The sequence below is a fragment of the Nerophis ophidion genome, linkage group LG04, assembly GCF_033978795.1.
Source record: "Nerophis ophidion isolate RoL-2023_Sa linkage group LG04, RoL_Noph_v1.0, whole genome shotgun sequence".
Lineage (NCBI taxonomy): Eukaryota > Metazoa > Chordata > Actinopteri > Syngnathiformes > Syngnathidae > Nerophis > Nerophis ophidion.
This window is the reverse complement of record NC_084614.1, coordinates 40951223-40973503: the sequence shown is the minus strand read 5'-3', so window position 1 is coordinate 40973503 and position 22281 is coordinate 40951223. Positions and strand designations below refer to the sequence as shown.

Sequence of the window (22281 nt, the reverse complement as noted above, 5' to 3'; positions counted from 1 at the left end):
AAACTTATTCGGGTGTTACCATTTAGTGGTCAATTGTACGGAATATGTACTGAACTGTGCAATCTACTAATAAAAGTATCAATCAATCAATCAAAACGGTAACTATATAAAGTCTCTCCACCTTTGCTTCCTGTCACTTTCGGAAGTTGTTATCCCTTCAAAAGAAGAGCATGTGTTAATATCATGAAATACAAGCAACATGGATAATTAAAGGTTAACAAATACGAAATGTTGTGCCCATTTTTTTCCGTTTAATAATACACAATATGGGTCGTTTGGTAATATAAATTTATTTGCGCTTTAAACCAGGATTATTTTATTTTGTGGACTTCTCTTGAATGCCGGACATGGAGTCTGAGTGTGCGAGGGGGCGGGAGGAGTCTTTTCCGCTAGCTTTACACAAGCTAGCTTGTTGATAAGGACATACTTAAGGACCAAATCTAAACTTTTTTTTTAATATCTCGCAGGTGCGTCCATCGTTTTCGTACATATGTGTTTGTCATTTAAATGTTGTAATGGTGAAATAACCCCAACATTGTGTAATTTTAGCCTGTTCTCATATTGCCATTAGCTATAGCGACCAAAACCGGGCTTGAGCTGGTTCTGTATCAGTGCTACTGTGTTCAAGCCAACACTGACAATTAGAAGTATATTGGAATATGTTAGAATTGTGTTTAAAAACGTTTTTTTGGGACGTACTTTTTAACTACGGGCACACTGAGCGCCAACCCAAATGTAGCATTAGCTTGCTACAAAGGGAGCTAGCCGAGTTGAAATTGTGCTACGTAAAAACTCAATGTTTGGCCCCAAAAAAGTATACCAGCTGATAAATGCAAATGTTGACTTGATATCAGTTCGGGGAAAGTATGTTACTGTACAGTACAGTATGTAAATAAGTAAATAAGCTACCAAAGATATCTTATCTGGATTTTACAGTAGCACTCCTATTGTGCATTTGGCGAACTACTTTCACTGTTAAGTGTTGCTAGTCCTTAATAAACGGTGTTAATGCGTTGTCTATTTCAGTGTTTTTCAAGCCGTTTAGAGGCAAGGCAGGTTTCTTTTCATTAAAAACTTCCGGGGGCACACCACCAGCCGAAAACGTAAAAAAAATGAAACTCCACCAGGTCCGTCCATCCATCCATCAATTTACTGCCGCTTATTCCCTTTGGGGTCACGGGGGGCGCTGGTTCCTATCTCAGCTACAATCGGGCGGAAGGCGGCGTGCACCCTGGACAAGTCGCCAACTCATCACAGGGCCAACACAGATAGACAACATTCACACTCACATTCACACACTAGGGCCAATTTTGTGTTGCCAATGTTGTAAGCATTTCACCAATCTCGCGCACTTTGCAAATTTGGACGCGATCTAAGCAAAACAGTCTCCCAACACTGCGTAGATGGCATCAAGGCCTATTTATCCAAGCGTGAGGGTTGGGAAACGAAGGTGTTTGGCGAGGGAAGTGTGGATTCAGGCCGAGTGGCCTATTTCAAGTTCCAGGTAACCTTACATTATTATATTTTATAAATAGTAAACCAAGTTGTGGTAGTAGTTTAGTCGTGGATGTACACTGTATAGTGATGAATCCAACAAACATTTGATTTGACATCAATGCGGTTGCGCATTTTGTAAATTGCGCCCATTGGTATTGTGTTTACAACACCAATCAACCTATCCACAGGTCGTCGTCCCTTATTTTGAGTTTGTTGGTGTTTTCCTATGTATTGTTTTTGTCTTGCGCTGTTATTTTGGTTGCCCTTCCTGTTTTGTAGGTGTTTTCCTGTAGTAGTTTCAAGTCTTACCTTGAGCGCTATTCCCCGCACCTGCTGTGTGTTAGCAAGCAAGGCTATTTAAGTTGTTGCTATCCTTCTTTGTGTGGACATTGTTGATTGTCATATCATGTATTTTTAAAGAAGAAGAGTAGGTTAAACTTCCCCCACAATGATGTGAAACACAGTTTCAAATTACAAAAATATTTGGTTGCAGTTATTACATTTGTATACTGTAGCCTTTAAATAGACCCCCTTTTTTAGACCAGTTGATCTGCCGTTTCTTTTCTTTTTCTCCTCTGTCCCACTCTCCCTTGTGGAGGGGTCTGGTCCGATGGCCATGGATGAAGTACTGGCTGTCCAGAGTTGGGACCCAGGATGGACCGCTCGTCTAGAGTCGGGACCCAGGATGGACCGCTCGCCTGTGTGTCGGCTGGGGTCATCTCTGAGCTGCTGATCCGCCTCCGCTTGGGATGGTTTCCTGTTGGCTCCACTGTGGACGGGACTCTCGCTGCTGTGTTGAATCCGCTTTGGACTGGACTCTCGCGGCTGTGTTGGATCCACAATGGATTGAACTTTCACAGTATCATGTTAGACCCGCTCGACATCCATTGCTTTCGGTCCCCTACAGGGGGGGGTTGCCCACATATGCGGTCCTCTCCAAGGTTTTTCATAATCATCATTGTCACCGACGTCCCACTGGGTGTGAGTTTTCCTTGCCCTTACGTGGGCCCTACCGAGGATGTCGTAGTGGTTTGTGTTGTGGTTTGTGCAGCCCTTTGAGACACTAGTGATTGAGGGCTATATAAATAATCATTGATTGATGTACTTTATGGACGCCGTAAGTTTTTGCTGTCATCCAGCAATCTGTTTCTGTTTATTTTGTTGCCAGTTCAGTTTTACTTTTATTTTACATAGCTATCCCTATGCTTCATTGCCTTTTCCATTTGTTCATTTTTGTATTTAAGCATTACGTACCTTTTTTACCTGAACGCTTCCTTATAGCTCGGTTGGTAGAGCGGCTGTGCCAGCAACTTGAGGGTTGCAGTTTCCATCCCCGCTCCCGCCATCTTAGTCACTGCCGTTGTGTCCTTGGGCAAGACACTTTACCCACCTGCTCCCAGTGCCACCCACACTGGTTTAAATGTAACTTAGGTATTGGGTTTCACTATGTAAAAGCGCTTTGAGTCACTAGAGGAAAGTGCTATATAAATATGATTCGCTTCACTCCACTTGTCAACCCTCCCGATTTTCCCGGGAGACTCCCGAATTTCAGTTCCCCTCCTGAAAATCTCCTGGGGCAATCATTCTCCTGATTTCCACCCGGACAACAGTATTGGTTTAGCGTCCACTCTTACCTGAAAAGGAGACTATTATATATGTCTCCGTTATCCATAGTTTTATGTATGACAGCGTGTGTTTATTCCAGCCGGCACGTTAATACACTGACACACAACATCCAGATTCCCATCATGCATTGCTCCAAAACTACGGCAAGTAGTAATGTACATAAACATAACAGAGGCGAGGCAGAAGAATGAAGAAGAGACATGGCGACGACGAGTAAGAAGAAATACGCTTGCAAGTTCCAAAATGGTTGGCAAAAAATAATTTCAGTTCATCCAGGACAGCTCAAAAAACACCCCCCCATCTCCCGATTTTGGAGGTCTATCAAGGTTGGCAAGTATGCGCTGCCTCCCGCTGTGGTCTGCATATTGGAGTCACAACAAACCATCTAAGTCTCACCCGAAACATTCATATATTTACAAAGCAATAACTACCTGCTGCCACCTACTGATATGGAGTATTACATGGTTACCATGCCGAGCTCTACACAGCAAAGGCACTTAGTAACGACACGTTATTGTCAGATTATAATTATTGATTTGCAAAAAATATATTTTTTGTACCAATTAAGTAAGGTTGCATCATTTCCCACGGCACACCAGACTATCTCACGGCACACGGCACACTAACTGTGGTTGAAAAACACTGGTCTATTCAATCATTGGCTTTTTAGCGCATATTGCGAAAGTAGCACCATTTTTTTTTTAGCGACCACGCAAGTGTTCGAATTGCTGTATAACAATTGCAATGTGATTGTCAACTTCTTGCCTCCTCTAGTAATAGAAGCCAAGAGTTTGGGAAAGAGCTAGACGCTGTTCGTGGAGGATGTCTTCAACATTACTTTACAACCAGGACAGTGCCATACGCTTCAAGAAAAGAAAAGCCCGTTTCACATTCAGCGAAGTCCACATACTTTTGGATGAAGTGCGGAAGCATCGCTCTGTGGTTGTGGGTATGTGCTTTAATTTACCTTTAATCTTCAGAAAGGTGTACGCAAAATGTTGAGCGCTTCGAGGGTGTAAACTGATGAGTATTTTTGTTTCACACATAAGGCAAATTCAATCGTGGCGTGCCGACAGACATGAAGAAGCGCACTTGGGCAGAAATCACGGCCCGCGTCAATGAAATTGGCGAATGCCAGCGAGAGGTCATCGAGGTCATCAAGAAATGGTCCGACCTAAAGTGTGACACGAAGCGGAAGGTGGCCGCCATGCGGTCGGGGAAAGTGCCAAACCGGGGCCTCAACTCTCGCCTCTCCAAAGACCTGAATCAAACTGAGAAAATAGTACACCAGATCCTGGAGATGGATCAGGAAGATGAGATCAGCACTGACTTTGGTCCCTTGGGCGATGATGACGACGTGCCAGAGGAAGAAGAAATGGAAGACGAGGACATGGTTGGAATGCAGAGTTCTCCCAACGGTACGGATGTGTTGTCCGTCTCCGCTAACGTTCTATTTTTCTAGTAGAAATGCAAAGTTTTGATTTTATCAAATGTAAACGACAACATTAAAATGTGTTCAGTAGAGCAGGAGAGAAGTGGAACCTGCAAAGTATAGGTGGGTAATACTGCAAATGTTATCATCAATCCCGTAATATAGGGCTACTATTCCCCTATTTGTAACCAATTTAACAATATAAAAATTATAATGTTTTCGTATGCCCCACTTTTCGTATGATTTAAGTTTTTTGGCCTAAATGTTGCCCGTTTTTATAACTTGCTGCCAAACTTTGTGCGTAACAGACAAACCTGCATATCATTTGCGCAGAATCGAGTGTGATGCATTGTTGATTCAGTCTCTTTGAGTACTACTGCAATATAAGCCACAATTTGGCAAAAAAATGTTTTGAGTGCTAGAACTTTGATAAATAAGGTAAAAATCTCAATGAAATTTAAGAAAAAATTAGTGGCGAAGTAGGAAGGTGATGTCTTAGAGTACAAGTTATGTCAAATGTGGATTTATCCCTGTTGTTCATCATTTACATGTAGTTTGCATTGTTAAATGCATGCTGAACTAGAATAATTTTCTATAAAACATATCATTTGTGTTCATATTTTTGGAAGTCTGAAAAAATTAATTTGAGTTGCATGATTTCTTATCCAAATAATTACTACAATGTTCCTACCTTATGGAACGGATTAGTAAAAAAAACCGAGATGGGACTGGATACAATATTATAAATACGTAACAATATGAACAACATAATAGTTATTGCTGTTTATTACGCATAATTGTTTAATCAAAATAACAAAAATAGTGCAAAAATAAGTGAAAAGAAGCGAAAACTATTTTCTTATAACGCCCAAAGTCATCCGGTGTTCAATAACGTATTCCCTGAGTTTATGGCTGCAGTGATAAATAGGTTATTTGATTAAAAAAACTTTCTTTTACATTCTGTTGCTTTGATTAATCACTTGAGTGTAACTAATAAAAACTGGTCAAATCTGGACCGCATGGAGTGGTGCATAGCCTCGATCTTTTCTTTAAAATGAAAAGGTGTCATTTTATCAATGCATACATATTAAAAGTGCACTAGTGATTTAGGGCTATATAAATGAACATTGATTGATTGATTGATTGATTTAAAAAAAAAAAGAAGGTTATGGGTTGCGGAAAAATATTAACTATTTTTCCTTAAATACGCATAGAGGGTATAAAGTGTTTTATTTGATCGAACAAACTGGCCAATATATTAATATAACAAAATATAAACAAAATAGAGAACAGAAAGATGACAGTCTCATCATGCTAGTATTAATTAAGTACTACAAACCCCGTTTCCATATGTGTTGGGAAATTGTGTTAGATGTAAATATAAACGGAATACAATGATTTGCAAATCATTTTCAACCCATATTCAGTTGAATGTGTTACAAAGACAACATATTTGATGTTCAAACTGATAAACGTTTTTTGTTTATTTTGCAAATAATCATTAACTTTAGAATTTGATGCCAGCAACACGTGACAAAGAAGTTGATAAAGGTGGCAATAAATACTGATAAAGTTGAGAAATTCTCATCAAACACTTATTTGCAACATCCCACAGGTGTGCAGGCTAATTGGGAACAGGTGGGTGCCATGATTGAGTATAAAAGCAACTTCCATGGAATGCTCAGTAATTCACAAACAAGGATGGGGCGATGGTCACCATTCTGTAAGCAAATTGTCGAACAGTTTTAGAACAACATTTCTCAACAAAGAGGAAAATAACCATCCGGATTGTTATAGGCGCGAAATTCAAAAGCCAGCATCTGTGATGGTATGGGGGTGCATTAGTGCCCAAGGCATGGGTAACGTACACATCTGTGAAAGAACCATTAATGCTGAATGGTCCATACAGGTTTCTGAGCAACATATGTTGTCATCCAAGCAACGTTATCGTGGACGCCCCTGCTTATTTCAGCAAGACAATGCCAAGCCATGTGTTACAACAGCTTGGTTTCGTAGTAAAAGAGGGCGGGTACTTTCCTGGCCTGCCTGCAGTCCAGACCTGTCTCCCATCGAAAATGTGTGGTGCATTATGAAGCGTAAAATACGACAGCAGAGACACCGGACTGTTGAAAGACTAAAGCTCTACATAAAACAAGAATGGAAAATAATTCCACTTTCAAAGCTTCAACAATTAGTTTCCTCAGTTCCCAAACGTTTTTGGACTGTTGGTAAAAGAAAAGGTGATGTAACACAGTGGTGAACATGCCCTTTCCCAACTACTTTGGCACGTGTTTCAGCCACCATGAAATTCTAAATTAATTATTATTTGCAAAAAAAAATAAAGTTTATGAGTTTGTACATCAAATATGTTGTCTTTGTAGCGCATTCTACTGAATATGGGTTGAAAAGGATTTGCAAATCATTGTATACCGTTTATATTTACATCTAACACAATTTCCCAACTTCTATGGAAGCAGGGTTTGTAATACCACCTTCAATGCTATCGCTATCTGGATATATCCACCCACGTGGTACTTGAAAACTTCCACCCTGCATAACAGATACATATTGTATGCACTGTATATGTTGTCTGATAATATGTCAACATTTTGACTATATATATTTATATATATATATATATATATATATATGTGTGTGTGTGTGTAGGCAGCACGGTAAAACAGGGGTTAGTGCATGTGCCTCACAATAAAAAAGGTCCCGGGTTCGATCCCCAGGATTCTGTATGGAGTTTGCATGTGTGTGTGAATGTAAGTGTGGATGTTGTTTTGTCCATCTGTGTTTGCCCTGTGATGGGGTGGTGACTTGTCCAGGGTGTACCTCACCCTCTGCCCAAATGCAGCTGGGATAGGCTCCAGCACCCCCATATACAGTATACGGTATATACATGACACTGTCGACAGTCCGGTTATAAATGCTTACTTACACACTTCATTTCACGGCATGGCGTAGTGGGTAGAGCGGCCGTGCCAGAAACCTGAGGGTTGCAGGTTCGCTTCCCACCTATTGACATCCAAATCGTTGCCGTTGTGTCCTTGCGCAGGACACTTCACCCTTGCCCCCAATGCCGCTCACACTGGTGAATGAATGATGAATGAATGATTGGTGGTGGTTGAAGGGGCCGTAGGCGCAAACAGGCAGCCACACTTCCGTCAGTCTACCCCAGGGCAGCTGTGGCTACAGATGCAGCTTACCACCACCAGGTGTGAATGAATGATGGGTTCCAACTTCTCTGTGAGCGCTTTGAGTATCTAACAATAGAAAAGCGCGATATAAATATAAATCCAATCCATTATTATTAATATTATTTCCAGTCATACAAGCAATTCATATTCATGTATGTCATGGAGTTTGTATTTTATAGTTATTATTTCACTAAAATAATAGTTCATTTCAGAATGTTTTTTTTCTTGCAGGGGACACGTCACAACCTGCGTTTGATCTGCAGTTTGAATTACCCACTACAGACGGTGAGTTGTTAAGATACAACACATTTGGACTGCCACAAATAGATTTGGTCTTGTTCATTAACACTAGTGGTGTGTTCCATTAACCTTGGATGTTGGAAGTCGGAGCTAGGATTGATGTCACAGCCGAGTTATGAGCGTTACAGTTACGAGGTCGAAAATCAATATAGCCACATTCATGAAAGCTATTCTTGCGCTTGCTTTATCTGATGATAAACAACTTATTTAAAAATGTGAGCTTTTTCTGCAATCTTTAAATACGGTGGATGAAGAGAAAACAGACGCTGTTGCTAGTAATGTAGGACAAATAAAACACAGGAAAAAATTGTACTAACACTACATTAACATTACCATCTATATACATATATATATATATATATATAAATAAAAAAATATACAAAAAAAATATATTAAATATATATATATATATATATATATATATATATATACATATACATATATATATATATACATATATATATTCGGTCCCTAAGAAACATTTGGCAATATAGTTTCATAACATGTGAAAGTGTCATGAAGTGATCAAGTATTTCTGCATATGTTTTTTTTTACCATCAATCCGACAAGAGAGTGATTTTGAAGTTTGTGTTATAGGTTGCATATGTCATTTATAAACAGTTTGGGGCCCAGCACTGACCCCTGGGGGACGCAATGTCTAAACATAATTAGCGATCGTTTCTCAACTTGACAAATTGACTGTGGCCCTTTAAATACCTCTCAACCCAATGCAAAACTATCCCTCTGATCCTGTAATGTTCCACTGTATTGATTACTCATGATTGAGTGTGTCAAAGGCTTTCTTAAGATCGATGAATATTCCAATTGAATATTGTTTATCTTCTATAGCGTTAGTGATTACTTCTATTGATTTCATTAATGGCAGTGATGTTGAACTGTTTGATCTGAATCTGTACTGATTGTCAGTGAGTAATTTATGTTTGACTATGAATTTGTCTAATCAGTTTATGAATACTTGTTCTAGAATTTTTGAAAATTGTGTTTGTAATGAGACGGGTCTGTAATTTGTGAATTGATGTCCATCTCCAGATTTATACAACGGTACAACTTTAGCCACTTCTTTTTACTTCGGAATTTGCCAGTTTGGAATGATAAATTACAGATGAAAATTAAAGCTGCAAGCAACGATGGACGCGACCTAGTATATATGGAAGTGGCTGAGGAGAGGGAAGTCTGAGCTTCCCAGATATAAGTTAGAATAACACACTACTTTGTATTATATTGTAGTTTTTACCTTCCATAACGTGTCTACTGACAGATATAAGTTAGAACTATACACTACTTTTTATTATAAATGTTGTAGTTTTTACCTTCCATAACGTGCCTACTGACAGATATGTCAGAACCATACATTACTTTGTATTGTAAATGTTGTAGTTTTTATCTTCCATAACGTGTCTACTGACAGATATAAATTAGGACTATACACTACTTTGTATCATAAATGTTGTAGTTTTTACCTTCCATAACGTCTCTACTGACAGATATAAGTCAGAACTACACACTACTTTGTATTATGTTGTAGTTTTTACCTTCGATAACGTGTCTACTGACAGATATAAGTTAGAACTACTTAGTATTATAAATGTTGTAGTTTTTATCTTCCATAATGTGTCTGTCTACTGACAGATTTAAGTTAGAATGAAAATACATGGGTACAGCTACTATTAGCAAACAGATAGACCTACCAACTCGGCGCATAAAAAGTGCAGATGGCCTTCAAACACCATAACAGTCAGGCACCATATGTAAGTACCTCAAATAAAGACTCGACATACAAAGAAATTCAATCGGAGCAGAAACATAGGAGGAAACGCGATTAAAACCCGATGCTATCCGCCTATTGAAAATGCATGGGTACGGCTAGTAGCTACTTTTAGCAAACAGATAGACTTACCAACTCGGCGTAATATCTTAACATCGACACACTCTCTAGTCACCACTCGGCCCTTATAAGTTTACAATTAGTTGTAAAATGTTGGACGGTTGTTTTTACGATATGCAGGCAAAAGACAACTTTAAAACATACCGGCTTAGCTACGACACCTGGCAGCCATCTTGGTATAGACGATCACGGCCCCTCCCTCACGAATGTTGGTGCGTGCGCACCAGCAGCAGACGGTACGGAAAAAAAACGTCTCCCTCACTCTGTCTCTGCACGGCGGCCATCTTTGAAATGGTTTTCAGCGCAGCAGTTCTTTGAAGGCTGATAAAATCAAAACCGTAGCACTAATAAAATCTTTTTCATCAACTTTTAATCAAAAGGGTTCAATCTCTCTCCTGTGGTAGTTTGAAGCCGACACGACAAACGCGCTCAGAGGAGATAATGTTTGAAAAAAGGTGACCGGTTTTTGCAAAACCTTTGTTTTGAAGGGGGAATTGCAAACTTCCTGTTGATTTTTGCTGGGAGTTGTCATTAGATAAAATGTAGATCTAAGTGAGACCTACATAGAGGTTTTTGTTTCATGTCTACAGGCAGTTTTGTCTGTTTTCTTCTTAGGAGCAGTTTTGTCTCTGTTTTATTCCTAGGGGGCGCTAGAGCGCAATTCTGAGTTTTGGGGTTAGGTTTTTTGATTATATCGCAATTTTCGCCAGTCCTGATGTGTGTGTCCAGTTTGGTGAGTTTTGAAGCATGTTAAGGGGGTCAAATTACAGCTCAAAGAGGCAAAGGTGAGTGTTTTTACAAAACTTGTTTTGAAGGGGGAATTGCAAACTTCTTGTTGATTTTTGCTGAAGGATGTTAGTGTATGAAATCTAGGTCTAAGTGAGACCTACATAGAGGTTTTTGTTTCATGTCGCTACGACATTCCTACTGGAAGTTCCAGGCAGTTTTGTCTGTGTTTTCTTCCTAGGGGGCGCTAGAGCGCAATTTTTAGTTCTGGGGTTAGGTTTTTTGAATAAATCGCAATGTTCGCCAGTCCTGATGTGTGTGTCAAATTTGGTGAGTTTTGAAGCATGTTAAGGGGGTCAAATTACAGCTCAAAGTTGCGGAATAATAATAAAGAAAGAAAGAAAGAAAGAATAAATAAAACGCTAGAAATTCAATAGGGTCCTCTGTCCCAAAGGGACATTCGGTCCCTAATTAGCGGTTCAGAAATGCCCTCAATGACTTTTTTCACGATTTTCATATCAATGTTATTGTCATCAGTCGATGTTTTACCTTTGAAATTATTTACAATGTCAATTATTTCTTTTTTTCTTCCACTGCTGTAAGGAATATTGAGTTAATGTTTCTCTCTGTAAGATTATCATTCCAGTTCTGTGGTGACAAGAGATCAGTATTTTTTCAGCCAGGTTTGGTCTAAAACTCACAAAGAACTGGGTAAAGCTACTCACTCTGTCGTCCATAGTTTCCTTTCTGATGTCGTTATCTATGAAATACTGGCGGTAGCTTTGTCTTGAACCCTTTCTGATAATGCTGTTTAGTACATTGCATATTCCTTTAGTATTTCTTTTATTGTTAGTTATTATTTCATGACAGTATGCAGGCAGCACGGTGGGAGAGGTGTTAGTGCGTCAGGGGCTAGTGTGTCTGCCTCACAATACGAAGATCCTGGGTTCGATCCTGTGCTCGGGATCTTTCTGTGTGAAGTTTGCATGTTCTCCCTGTGACTGCGTGGGTTCCGTCCGGGTACTCCGGCTTCCTCCCACTTCCAAAGACATTCACCTGGGGATAGGTTGATTAGCAACACTAAATTGGCCATAGTGTGTGAATGTGAGTGTGAATGTTGTCTGTCTGTCTGTGTTGGCCCTGCCATGAGGTGGGGACTTGTCCAGAGTGTCCAGGCTCCAGCACCCACCGTGACCTCGAACGGGACAAGCGGTAGGAAATGGATGGGTGATAGTTTGCCTTTTTACATTTCCTTATAAGACTGATTACATTCTTTTTTGTAATTATTTTCAGTCTCTTTGGTTCTGTCTTTTATAAATTCTCTATAGAGAATATATATATATCATCTATATATTCTCAATATACAGTATGTTTCATAGGACAGTTTTATGATATAATGATGTAAATATGCTTAAAAATGTGTTGTATGCCTTATTAATACCACTTTCCTTCTACACTGCGTCTTTCTTTTGTGCACATAGGTCATTTTTCAGTGCCTTCAAAGTTTCATCCGTCCTCGTGTTGTCTTCATATGTCTGATTTCCTTTAAATTCACCATTATAAACTGTGAACACTGGTAAGTGGTAACTGATGTCAATGATCAGTAATCCGCTGATAGTTTTGTCTTGAATATCATTAGTGAAAATGTTGTCGATAAACATGGAACAGTGAGGTGTGATTCTGCCAGGTCTGTAGATTTTTAGATAAAGGCTCATACTTTATATTGTATTTGTGAATTCATGTTAGTTTGTGTTTGCTCGGATTCAAAAGGTCAATATTGAAAAATTACTTTTTGATTAACCTTTGAAAAGATGCCTCAATCCAATCATTAAATGATTATATGCTAAAACCTGGTGCCCTTTATACTGTATACAGCGGATTATTGTATTTTCGTTTTTTTCCTCTACAGATTTCAGTGGTTACACATTCAAACAAATTGTCCACAGAAGTTGACATTGTTCCCAGTACCCTATAGTTCAAGTCTTGGTCCACATATACAGCCACACTTCCTCCGCTTTTTTTCTTTTTTGTTGATGTGATTGAGTTCATATCCATCCAGCTGGAAATCCATTCCTTTTTCAGCGTTAATCCATGTTTCTGATATGGCAATAATTTTGAATGGTTTTGTAAATTTTTCCAAATAATCCTTATTGTTACTAAAATTTGCATACATGCTTATGCTGTTCAAATGGATTATATAAAGTTTGTTATCCATTTGTAATAGTTTGGTTATACTGTTCGTCCATATAGTAACAGCAATTATCTGTAACGTTGGAAAATATATTATTGTCTGGATTTATATCATTTTCTTTATGGTCTCTATATTGAAAAGTTTTAATTTTATTTTATCGAGATCAAAAGTCCCTTGAGTTGTGTCGTCATGATTTCCAGGTGAAGGTGTGTGATATATTTCTGATAGTGTCATGATCGTGTGTGGAATGGTTAATACCTTACAAGTCGGTTCATGATGCTCACTTGTACCTGTACAGTTTTGCTTGCTCTGGAGTTTCATTCAGCTTGATCATTACTTTATAATTGCTTGTCCGTGTGCTTTGAATTTTCTCTTGTTTTTTCAGAAGGTGTGTTTTTCTGTCAATATCAGAGTTGCGTTTTGTGAGGCGCTTGTTAATAAATACAGTTGTTCATTTGAGCTTCCTTCCCTGCTTCAACAGTGCCGACTTGTATTTTCTGTAGGAAAAAAAAAAGTATCAGCATTTGTATGACCAAATGCTGGTATGGTGTTATTGGGATTCAACTCAGTATTCTTCTTCCTCCAAACACGACGAGTTGAGTTTATACCAAAATGGATACATGGATGATACAGCAGAGGATTAAGAGAATTTCATGTGGTCAGATGAAACTAAAATATAACTTTTTTGTATAAACTCAACTCGTCGTGTTTGGAGGAAGAAGAATACTGAGTTGCATCCCAAGAACACCATACGTACTGTGAAGCATGGGGGTGGAAACATCATGCTTTGGGGCTGTTAAGGGGACAGGACGATTGATCCGTGTTTAGGAAAGAATGAATGGGGCCATGTATCGTGAGATTTTGAGCCAAACCCTCCTTCCATCAGTGACAGCTTTGAATGGTTGACCAAATACTTATTTTCCACCATAATTTACAAATAAATTCTTTAAAATTCCTACAATGTGAATTCCTGGATTTTTTTTTTCACATTCTATCTCTCACAGTTGAAGTGTACCTATGATGAAAATTACAGACCTCTGTCATCATTTTAAGTGGGAGAACTTGCACAATCGGTGGCTGACTAAATACTTTTTTGCCCCACTGTAAATGACATGCTTTTTTTGTTTACTATTCAGCAATTATTTGGATCTTAGTAGGTTACTCCCGAAATGTGAAGTGAAGTTAATTATATTTATATAGCGCTTTTTCCTCAAGTGACTCAAAGCGCTTTACATAGTGAAACCCAATATCTAAGTTACATTTAAACCAGTGTGGGTAGCACTGGGAGCAGGTGGGTAAAGTGTCTTGCCCAAGGACACAACGGTATTGACTAGGATAGCGGGGATCAAACCTGCAATCCTCCAGTTGCTGACACGGCCGCTCTACCAACCGAGCTATACCGAAATGTCAATAAACAAGTTTCTATTTGGTTTCCCTTGACTCACGATGCTAATGTTTCATTGGCAGAGTGGGAAGATGACCCGAAAGATGACGCACTGCCTTCAATTCCCGCATCCAAGCCGACAGGGGATCACAAAGGAAACAACGGCCTCCAGAGACCAGGACAATCTCATATTCCCTCGGGCGCGTCAACATCCACGTCCTCGCACTCGACGACGCAGTCCACCATCAACGCGCGAGAGAGCATGCTACAGAACGCCTCGCTCAGCCTCCAGGAGCAGCACGCCACTAACATCTTGATGGAGACCGTTTCCCGCTCTCTGGAGCTGCTGTCCGAGTCGGTGCAGCAACTGGCGGAGACTCAGCAGGAATTTGTGCGCGAGTCCCTGCGGCTCCAACGGGAGACTGTCCAGGTTCTTCGAGACTTCACAGGTGGCGCCATCACTCTCATGCATGACAAGCTAAACGGGCGGCCTGCGGTATAGCATGAAGGTGCTAGCCGGGCGTGTTGGAGTTGAAGACCTGACTTTAAACGTGGCCTTCAGCCACTGAAACCTTCTAATTCCTTTTGGATTTTACACTGGTTACTGTTCTTTTCGACAGGACTCTTCCATGGTTCTGCTTTAAAACAAAAAATCATGATATAGAAATGAATATAGTTGGGTTTTTTTCCTACTGAGAGTGAAGCCTCCTGTCAGTGCATCATTGTAAAGCATGCACCACTAATTTTTAAATATCATTTTTTATATACGTATAAGTTTTCCATAGTTTTATTGCTGACATTCAAGAATGGGTCATTGAATTTGCAGTTTTTGTCCATAATTGTTCCCTTGCGTCTGTGTCTATTTAGAGCAGGGATGTCCATAGTGTGTTTTTTATTGGCATATTTAAGAAAATAAATTTTTATTGAAATGTATTACACTACTTTACTTTTTGACCTTTAACACAGAGCTGTTTTGTTTGGTTAACCTAGCATATATTGACCAACAGTTTTAGCATTCTTATGTATACAAAATGGCCCCTGCATCCTTTAATTTGTATGTTTGAAAAAGTTTGGACACCCCCCCGGTATAGAGTTTCACTTGTCCTGTAATATTGATTAGTTTTCTGCAACTGACCATTATATGGTCCATATATATGAAAGCTATAGGTTGGAAATGTTGTTTGTTGAATGAGTCATGTTTTTTTTAACATCATGTATACTGCATATGAATTCAGAATAACATTTAAAATGGACTTTTCAGGCATTTTCTCTTAATGTTAAATAAAACAAACACGTTTAAACATAAGAAGTAAAAGTTGTAAATATGTTTGTTACTTTTTGTAAAATAAGTCATACCATTTTAACATCCACAAACACTTGAATAGTGACAATTTCCTCATGAATTTATCGGGGTGATGTTTTCACCTGCACCAGGGGTGTCCAAAGTGTGGTCAAATACGGGCCGTTTTTAGCCCGAAACATGTTTTTATAAAAATAAAATGTTATTGTGAAAATAAAATAAATCATTAACTAAAAAAGCTCTCAAACACAACAGACCTCTCTGCCAGGCACCTCTCAGTAGTAAAAAAAAATCTAAAGAAAAAAGGATTTGGTGACCTCTACAGGAGTGTACAAGGCAGCTGATTTAAATCCAATAAATATTCAAAATATAATCAAAATAAATAGTTCTTAAATCTAAAAGACATTTGCAAAATTCCCAAAAAATAAATGTTAGAATATAAAATCTAATGAAAATATTGTTCTTGTATGAAAAGTAACAGCAAATTAAATAGATATGAAAATATAGTAGAAATAGAATGATGTTTTTTTCTATTAAAAATTACATAACTGAAGGAAATGAAAAGTAACCCAATTAATAGAATATTAAAATGTAACACCATTTCATGAAAATATAAAAAAAAATTACATAAAATTTTAAAATATTTACAAAAACTTAATTTATTTTGAAAATTTAATTAAAAAAATTAAATACAACGGATATTAAAATATCAACTGAAATAATTGCTTGATAATAAAGAACGGCAAGAAAGACAAATACACATTTTAAATATTACAATTTATTTTTTAAAATATAAACGAGTAATTGCATAAAAATAGCAATTGTTAGATTCCTTATCCTTGTTCCCATTGGGTTGAGTTTTTTTCATGGCTGAATGTGGGATATGAGCCGAGGATGTCGTTGTGGCTTGTGCAGCCCTTTGAGATATTTGTGATTAAGGGCTACATAAGTAAACTTTGATTGATGATTGATTGATTCGCACACAATTCTTTTTGTAAAATTAAATACTATATTACTATAAATACATACATTTATATATTTATAATTGGAAAACAATTGTTACATAAATAAATGAAAACAATTTAAGACAATAGAATGTTAAAATGTAGTAACAGTTAAAATATTTTTTAAGAAGAAATAAAATACCAAAATAAAAAAACAGCAAATTCTATAAATATTAAAATATAACAAATACAAATATTTGTTTATGTACAAAAAAATTATTTACATAAAGTACAAATAAATGAACATTTAATAAAAACTATTTTAAGGAGTCTATGGCAACTGAATTAAACCCTCAAATCCCAGGTTTTTCAGTCATCACAAATTATTGATTGATTGATTGATTGATTGAAGCTTTCATTAGTAGATTGCACAGTTCAGTACATATTCTGTACAATTGACCACTAAATGGTAACACCCGAATAAGTTTTTCAACTTGTTTAAGTTTAAGTCCACGTTAATCAATTCATGGTTATTGTTTTTGATGAAGATGCCAATGGTTATGGTTTCTACTATACATTAATAAAATACAATTTGCAATCAAATAAACCATGGAACCATCTAAAACACAGATGGACGTCATTAATTAGTTCAAATAAAGATGACATCAAGATGACTGATCTATAAACATGAAATAGTGTCAAATAAAAGAAAAAAAATAATTTGTAGCAATTTTTGCCGATTACTTAATGTGTCTATGTTCATTGAACGCACCAGCCAGTGTACATAAGTTAAAAAAGTCGGTTCTATCATCTTTATTTCTATAGTTTCCTAAGATCAGCAGTAGAGGGCGCTGTCTGATTATAAAAGTAGCTCAGAATCGATGCTGTTACAATTTAGCTCCTGTACAGGGTGAAACTGAATTAGTAAGAATAATTTTACATTGAATAATTTATAAGTGGATGAGTAATAATTAATATAAAATAATATATAAAACCATTTTTAATTTTTATCATTTAATTGTTGATGCTTTCTTGGCCACGTGTCCAGAGCTTGACTCCGCCTCCTTCACACCAGCCGGGGATTGGTCCAGTGACCGCAGATTTCAAAGTCAAGAGTGCTAAGCAACAACCTAAAAACTGCCAGCTAATTGTCCAGCATGACTTTTAAGCGGAAGGGGGTTAAATGTTTGGATTGAATGTTTATCAACGTACTCTCGCACAGTAAAATAATAATTTAATACACAAAACATCAATGACAATGGATTAAAATAGAAAGATGTTGTATGAACAGCAACAGGTTTGCATACATGCTTATGCTGTTCTTTATGTGCCTTGTGCCATCAGTCACTACACAACGCTGGTATAGATAGATAAGAGAATAAATCATATGTGTTGTTTTAGCGACCTGTCCGGGAATGCAGTTGAGATAGGCTCCAGCGACCCCCCCGCTATCCCAAAAGGGACAAGCGGTCGAAAAATGGATGGATGGATGGTGCTGTTTTAGGAGGTTAGTGCTCTCCAACTGTTTAAAGTTAAAGTTAAAAGTACCAATGATTGTCACACACACACTAGGTGTGGCGAAATTATTCTGTGCATTTGACCCATCACTCTTGATCACCCCGTGGGAGGTGAGGGGAGCAGCGGTGCCACGCCCGGGACTCATTTTTGGGGATTTAACCCCCAATTCCAACCTTTAATGCTGAGTGCCAAGCAGGTAGGTAATGGGTCCCATTCGTATAGTCTTTGGTATGACTCAGCTGGGATTTGAACTCACGACCTACTGATCTCAGAGCAGACACTCTACCCACTACGCCACTGAGTAGGTTTCTGTGACCGTGACCGTGACACAGAACTCTTTTCCACTCTGCATCAGTCCATTTTAGATGAGCTCGGGTCCAGCGAAGCCGGCGGCGTTCCCGGGTGTTGTTGATAAATGGGGTTTGCTTTGCATAGCAGAGTTTTAATTTGCACTTACAGATGTAGCAACCAACTTTAGTTACTGACAGTGGTTTTATGAAGTGTTCCTGAGCCCATGTGTTGATATCATTTACACACTGTCTGTTTTTGATGCAGTACTGCCTGAGGGATCAACGGTCCGTAATATCATCGCTTATGTGCAGTGATTTCTCCAGATTCTCTGAACCTTTTGATGATTTTACGGACCGTAGATGGTAAAATCCCAAAATTCCATGCAATATTTCGTTGAGAAATGTTGTTCTAAAACTGTTCAACAATTTGCTTACAAATTTGTGACCCTCACCCCATCCTCGTTTGTGAATTACTTATCATTCATGGAAGTTGCTTTTATACCCAATCATGGCACCCAACTGTTCCCAATTAGCCTGCACACCTGTGGGATGTTCCAAATAAGTGTTTGATGAGAATTTCTCAACTTTATCAGTATTTATTGCCACCTTTCCAAACGTCTTTGTCACGTGTTGCTGGCATCAAATTCTAAAGTTAATGATTATTTGCACACAAAAAAAAGTTTATCAGTTTGAACATCAAATATGTTGTGTTTGTAGCATATTCAACTGAATATAGGTTGAAAATGATTTGCAAATCATTGTATTCCATTTATATTTACATCTAACACAATTTCCCAACTCATATGGAAATGGGGTTTGTACATGTAGTCGACAACGTCTTGCTCTTGCTTACAACATCTTGGTACACATTATTTTGTTTTAAATAAATATTTTTTGGGGCAATTAAGAGAAATTTGATCATCTCTGAAATTATTGTCATCAAGAGTGGGTGGGTCAATACAAATAAGGACCCGACTCTAATACCACGGGGGTCTGTAACTATTTATTTTGTTGATATAGTGTTCTCTCCTCACTTTGGTTCACTCACTGCAATCTCAGTATCAGAATCAGAAGTACTTTATGGGTCCCCGAGGAGAAATTTAGGTTTTCAACACAATCCCATTCAAGAGCAGACAAACATTACAGGGAGACAGAACAGGATTTGCTGACAGGCAAACTTGCGGTGCCCCTTACAAAAAAGGTGAGAAACAGGGGTTGGGGGAGCATGGCCAGAGACAGGAGCGGACCCAACAAAGCAACCAGGAGCGCCGAGTCCAACCTCAACCGCTAACTAAATCTCGGCCAGTGTCCAGTCTGCATGGATGAGTGAGGGTGCGTCTAAGGTAGTGTACTAGGCATATTTTGTCAGCGGTGTGCCGTCAGGGCCAGCAAGGCCTTCTCTGCTGGCCTAACGTAACAAGAAATCATGATCAAAATTAAAGTGAAGTGAATTGTATTTATATAGCGCTTTTCTCTAGTGACTCAAAGCACTTTTACATAGTGAAACTCAATATTTAAGTTACATTTAAACCAGTGTGGGTGGCACTGGGAGCAGGTACAGTGGGGCAAAAAAGTATTTAGTCAGCCACCGATTGTGCAAGTTCTCCCACTTAAAATAATGACAGAGGTCTGTAATTTTCATCATAGGTACACTTCAACTGTGAGAGACAGAATGTGACAAAAAAAATCCAGGAATTCCCATTGTAGGAATTTTAAATAATTTATTTGTAAATTATGGTGAAAAATAAGTATTTGGTCAACCATTCAAAGCTCTCACTGATGGAAGGAGGTTTTGGCTCAAAATCTCACGATACATGGCCCCATTCATTCTTTCCTTAACACGGATCAATGGTCCTGTCCCCTTAGCAGAAAAACAGCCCCAAAGCATGATGTTTCCACCCCCATGCTTTACAGTAGGTGTGGTGTTCTTGGGATGCAACTCAGTATTCTTCTTCCTCCAAACACGACAAGTTGAGTTTATACTAAAAAGTTCTATTTTGGTTTCATCTGACCACTTGACATTCTCCCAATCCTCTGCTGTATCATCCATGTATCCATTTTGGTATAAACTCAACTCATCGTGTTTGGAGGAAGAAGAATACTGAGTTGCATCCCAAGAACACCATAACTACTGTGAAGCATGGGGGTGGAAAAATCATGCTTTGGGGCAGTTTTTCTGCTAAGGGGACAAGACGATTGATCCGTGTTAAGGAAAGAATGAATGGGGCCATGTATCGTGAGATTTTGAGCCAAAACCTCCTTCCATCAGTGAGAGCTTTGAATGGTTGACCAAATACTTATTTTCCACCATAATTTGCAAATAAATTATTTAAAATGTCTACAATGGGAATTCCTGGATTTTTTTTTTCACATTCTGTCTCTCACAGTTGAAGTGTACCTATGATGAAAATTACAGACCTCTGTCATCATTTTAAGTGGGAGAACTTGCACAATCCGTAGCTGACTAAATACTTTTTTGCCCCACTGTAGGTAAAGTGTCCTCCCCAAGGACACAACGGTAGTGACTAGGATGGCGGAAGCGGGGATCGAACCTGCAACCCTCAAGTTGCTGGCAAGGCCACTCTACCAACCGAGCCACACCGGCCCCAAAAATGACAAATACTTTTTTTATTATCTTTCATTATCTTTTCATGTCATATTATGTACGGTCCAGTGCTGTTGTTTTTAGTTTTAGTTTGTATCCAATCAGAATTCAGCTAGCTGATGTTGCCATGCTGTACAAAGTCTCCCAGAGGCCTTCAAAATCCACAAGGCTGGCGTCGGTGCACTCAAAGTGAATGGGGACATACAGTTGATAGACAGTTGCGATAGCCAATCAGATCACAAGTTGTTGTCAGTAAGGCCTTCTTGATGGCCTCACATTGAACGTGACATTTACGCGTCGTGTGATTGGATACTCATCGGGACCGTTAGCGGATTACTTTGAGAAAGCAGAGAGTTAAGAGACAGTTGCAAGTTGTTGACAGTAGCTGTTCTGTTTCCACTAAAAGTTGTAAACTCTTGTTAAAGTGTGTCATGCTTGTCATTTAATTAACATTGTTACATGTGCATTTGTAGCCATCATGTGGTCAGGGCAGTTAATATATCTTTGAGAAGTGTTACTAAAGGCCTACTGAAACCCACTACTACCGACCACACAGTCTGATAGTTTATATATCAATGATGAAATATTAAAGGGGAACATTATCACCAAACCTATGCAAGCGTCAAAATATACCTTGATGTTGCAGAAAAAAGACCATGTATTTTTTTAACCGATTTCCGAACTCTAAACGGGTGATTTTTGGCAAATTAAACGCCTTTCTGTTTATTGGTCTTTTAGCGATGACGTCAGAACGTGACATCACCGAGGTAACACACCCGCCATATTCATTGTCACATTACAAACACCGGTTCTCAGCTCTGTTATTTTCCGTTTTTTCGACTATTTTTTGGAACCTTGGAGACATCATGCCTCGTCGGTGTGTTGTCGGAGGGTGTAACAAAACTAACAGGGAGGGATTCAAGTTGCACCACTATCAAGAAATCTGCCGCCAGACCCCCATTGAATGTACCAAAGTGTCTTCACATTTGACCGGCGATGCTAAGACAGACATGACACAGAGATGTATGGATAACCTGCAGATGCATTTGCAACGATTAAGTCAATGAAATCACAAAGGAGAGTTTTGTTGATGTTGTTGACTTATGTGCTAAGCAGACATATTTGGTCACGGCATGACTGCCAGCTAATCGATGCTAACATGCTACGCTAATCGATGCTAACATGCTATTTATGCTAGCTGTATGTACATTTGAAACTAGATACCCACATTTAATGCGAAACAAACACTTACCAATCGACGGATTTAAGTTGCTCCAGTGTCACAAGATGCGAAAGTCCTGATCGTTTGGTCTGCACATTTTACCGGCGATGCTAATAAGGCAGCCATGTTATGGGCCA

At 38.6% G+C, this 22281-nt stretch overlaps 1 protein-coding gene across 1 annotated transcript; it reads left to right on the top strand.

Annotated features, from left to right (window-relative positions):
• Window positions 1–308: 308 nt before the first annotated feature.
• On the top strand, window positions 309–15198 carry zgc:153990 (uncharacterized protein LOC768125 homolog). The gene is made up of 5 exons (XM_061898074.1): window positions 309–467; window positions 3898–4072; window positions 4173–4541; window positions 7990–8043; window positions 14349–15198. The coding sequence occupies exons 2-5, from the start codon at window positions 3946–3948 to the stop codon at window positions 14765–14767; spliced, it is 969 nt and encodes a 322-aa protein (XP_061754058.1). The 5' UTR covers window positions 309–467; window positions 3898–3945; the 3' UTR covers window positions 14768–15198.
• Window positions 15199–22281: the final 7083 nt, after the last annotated feature.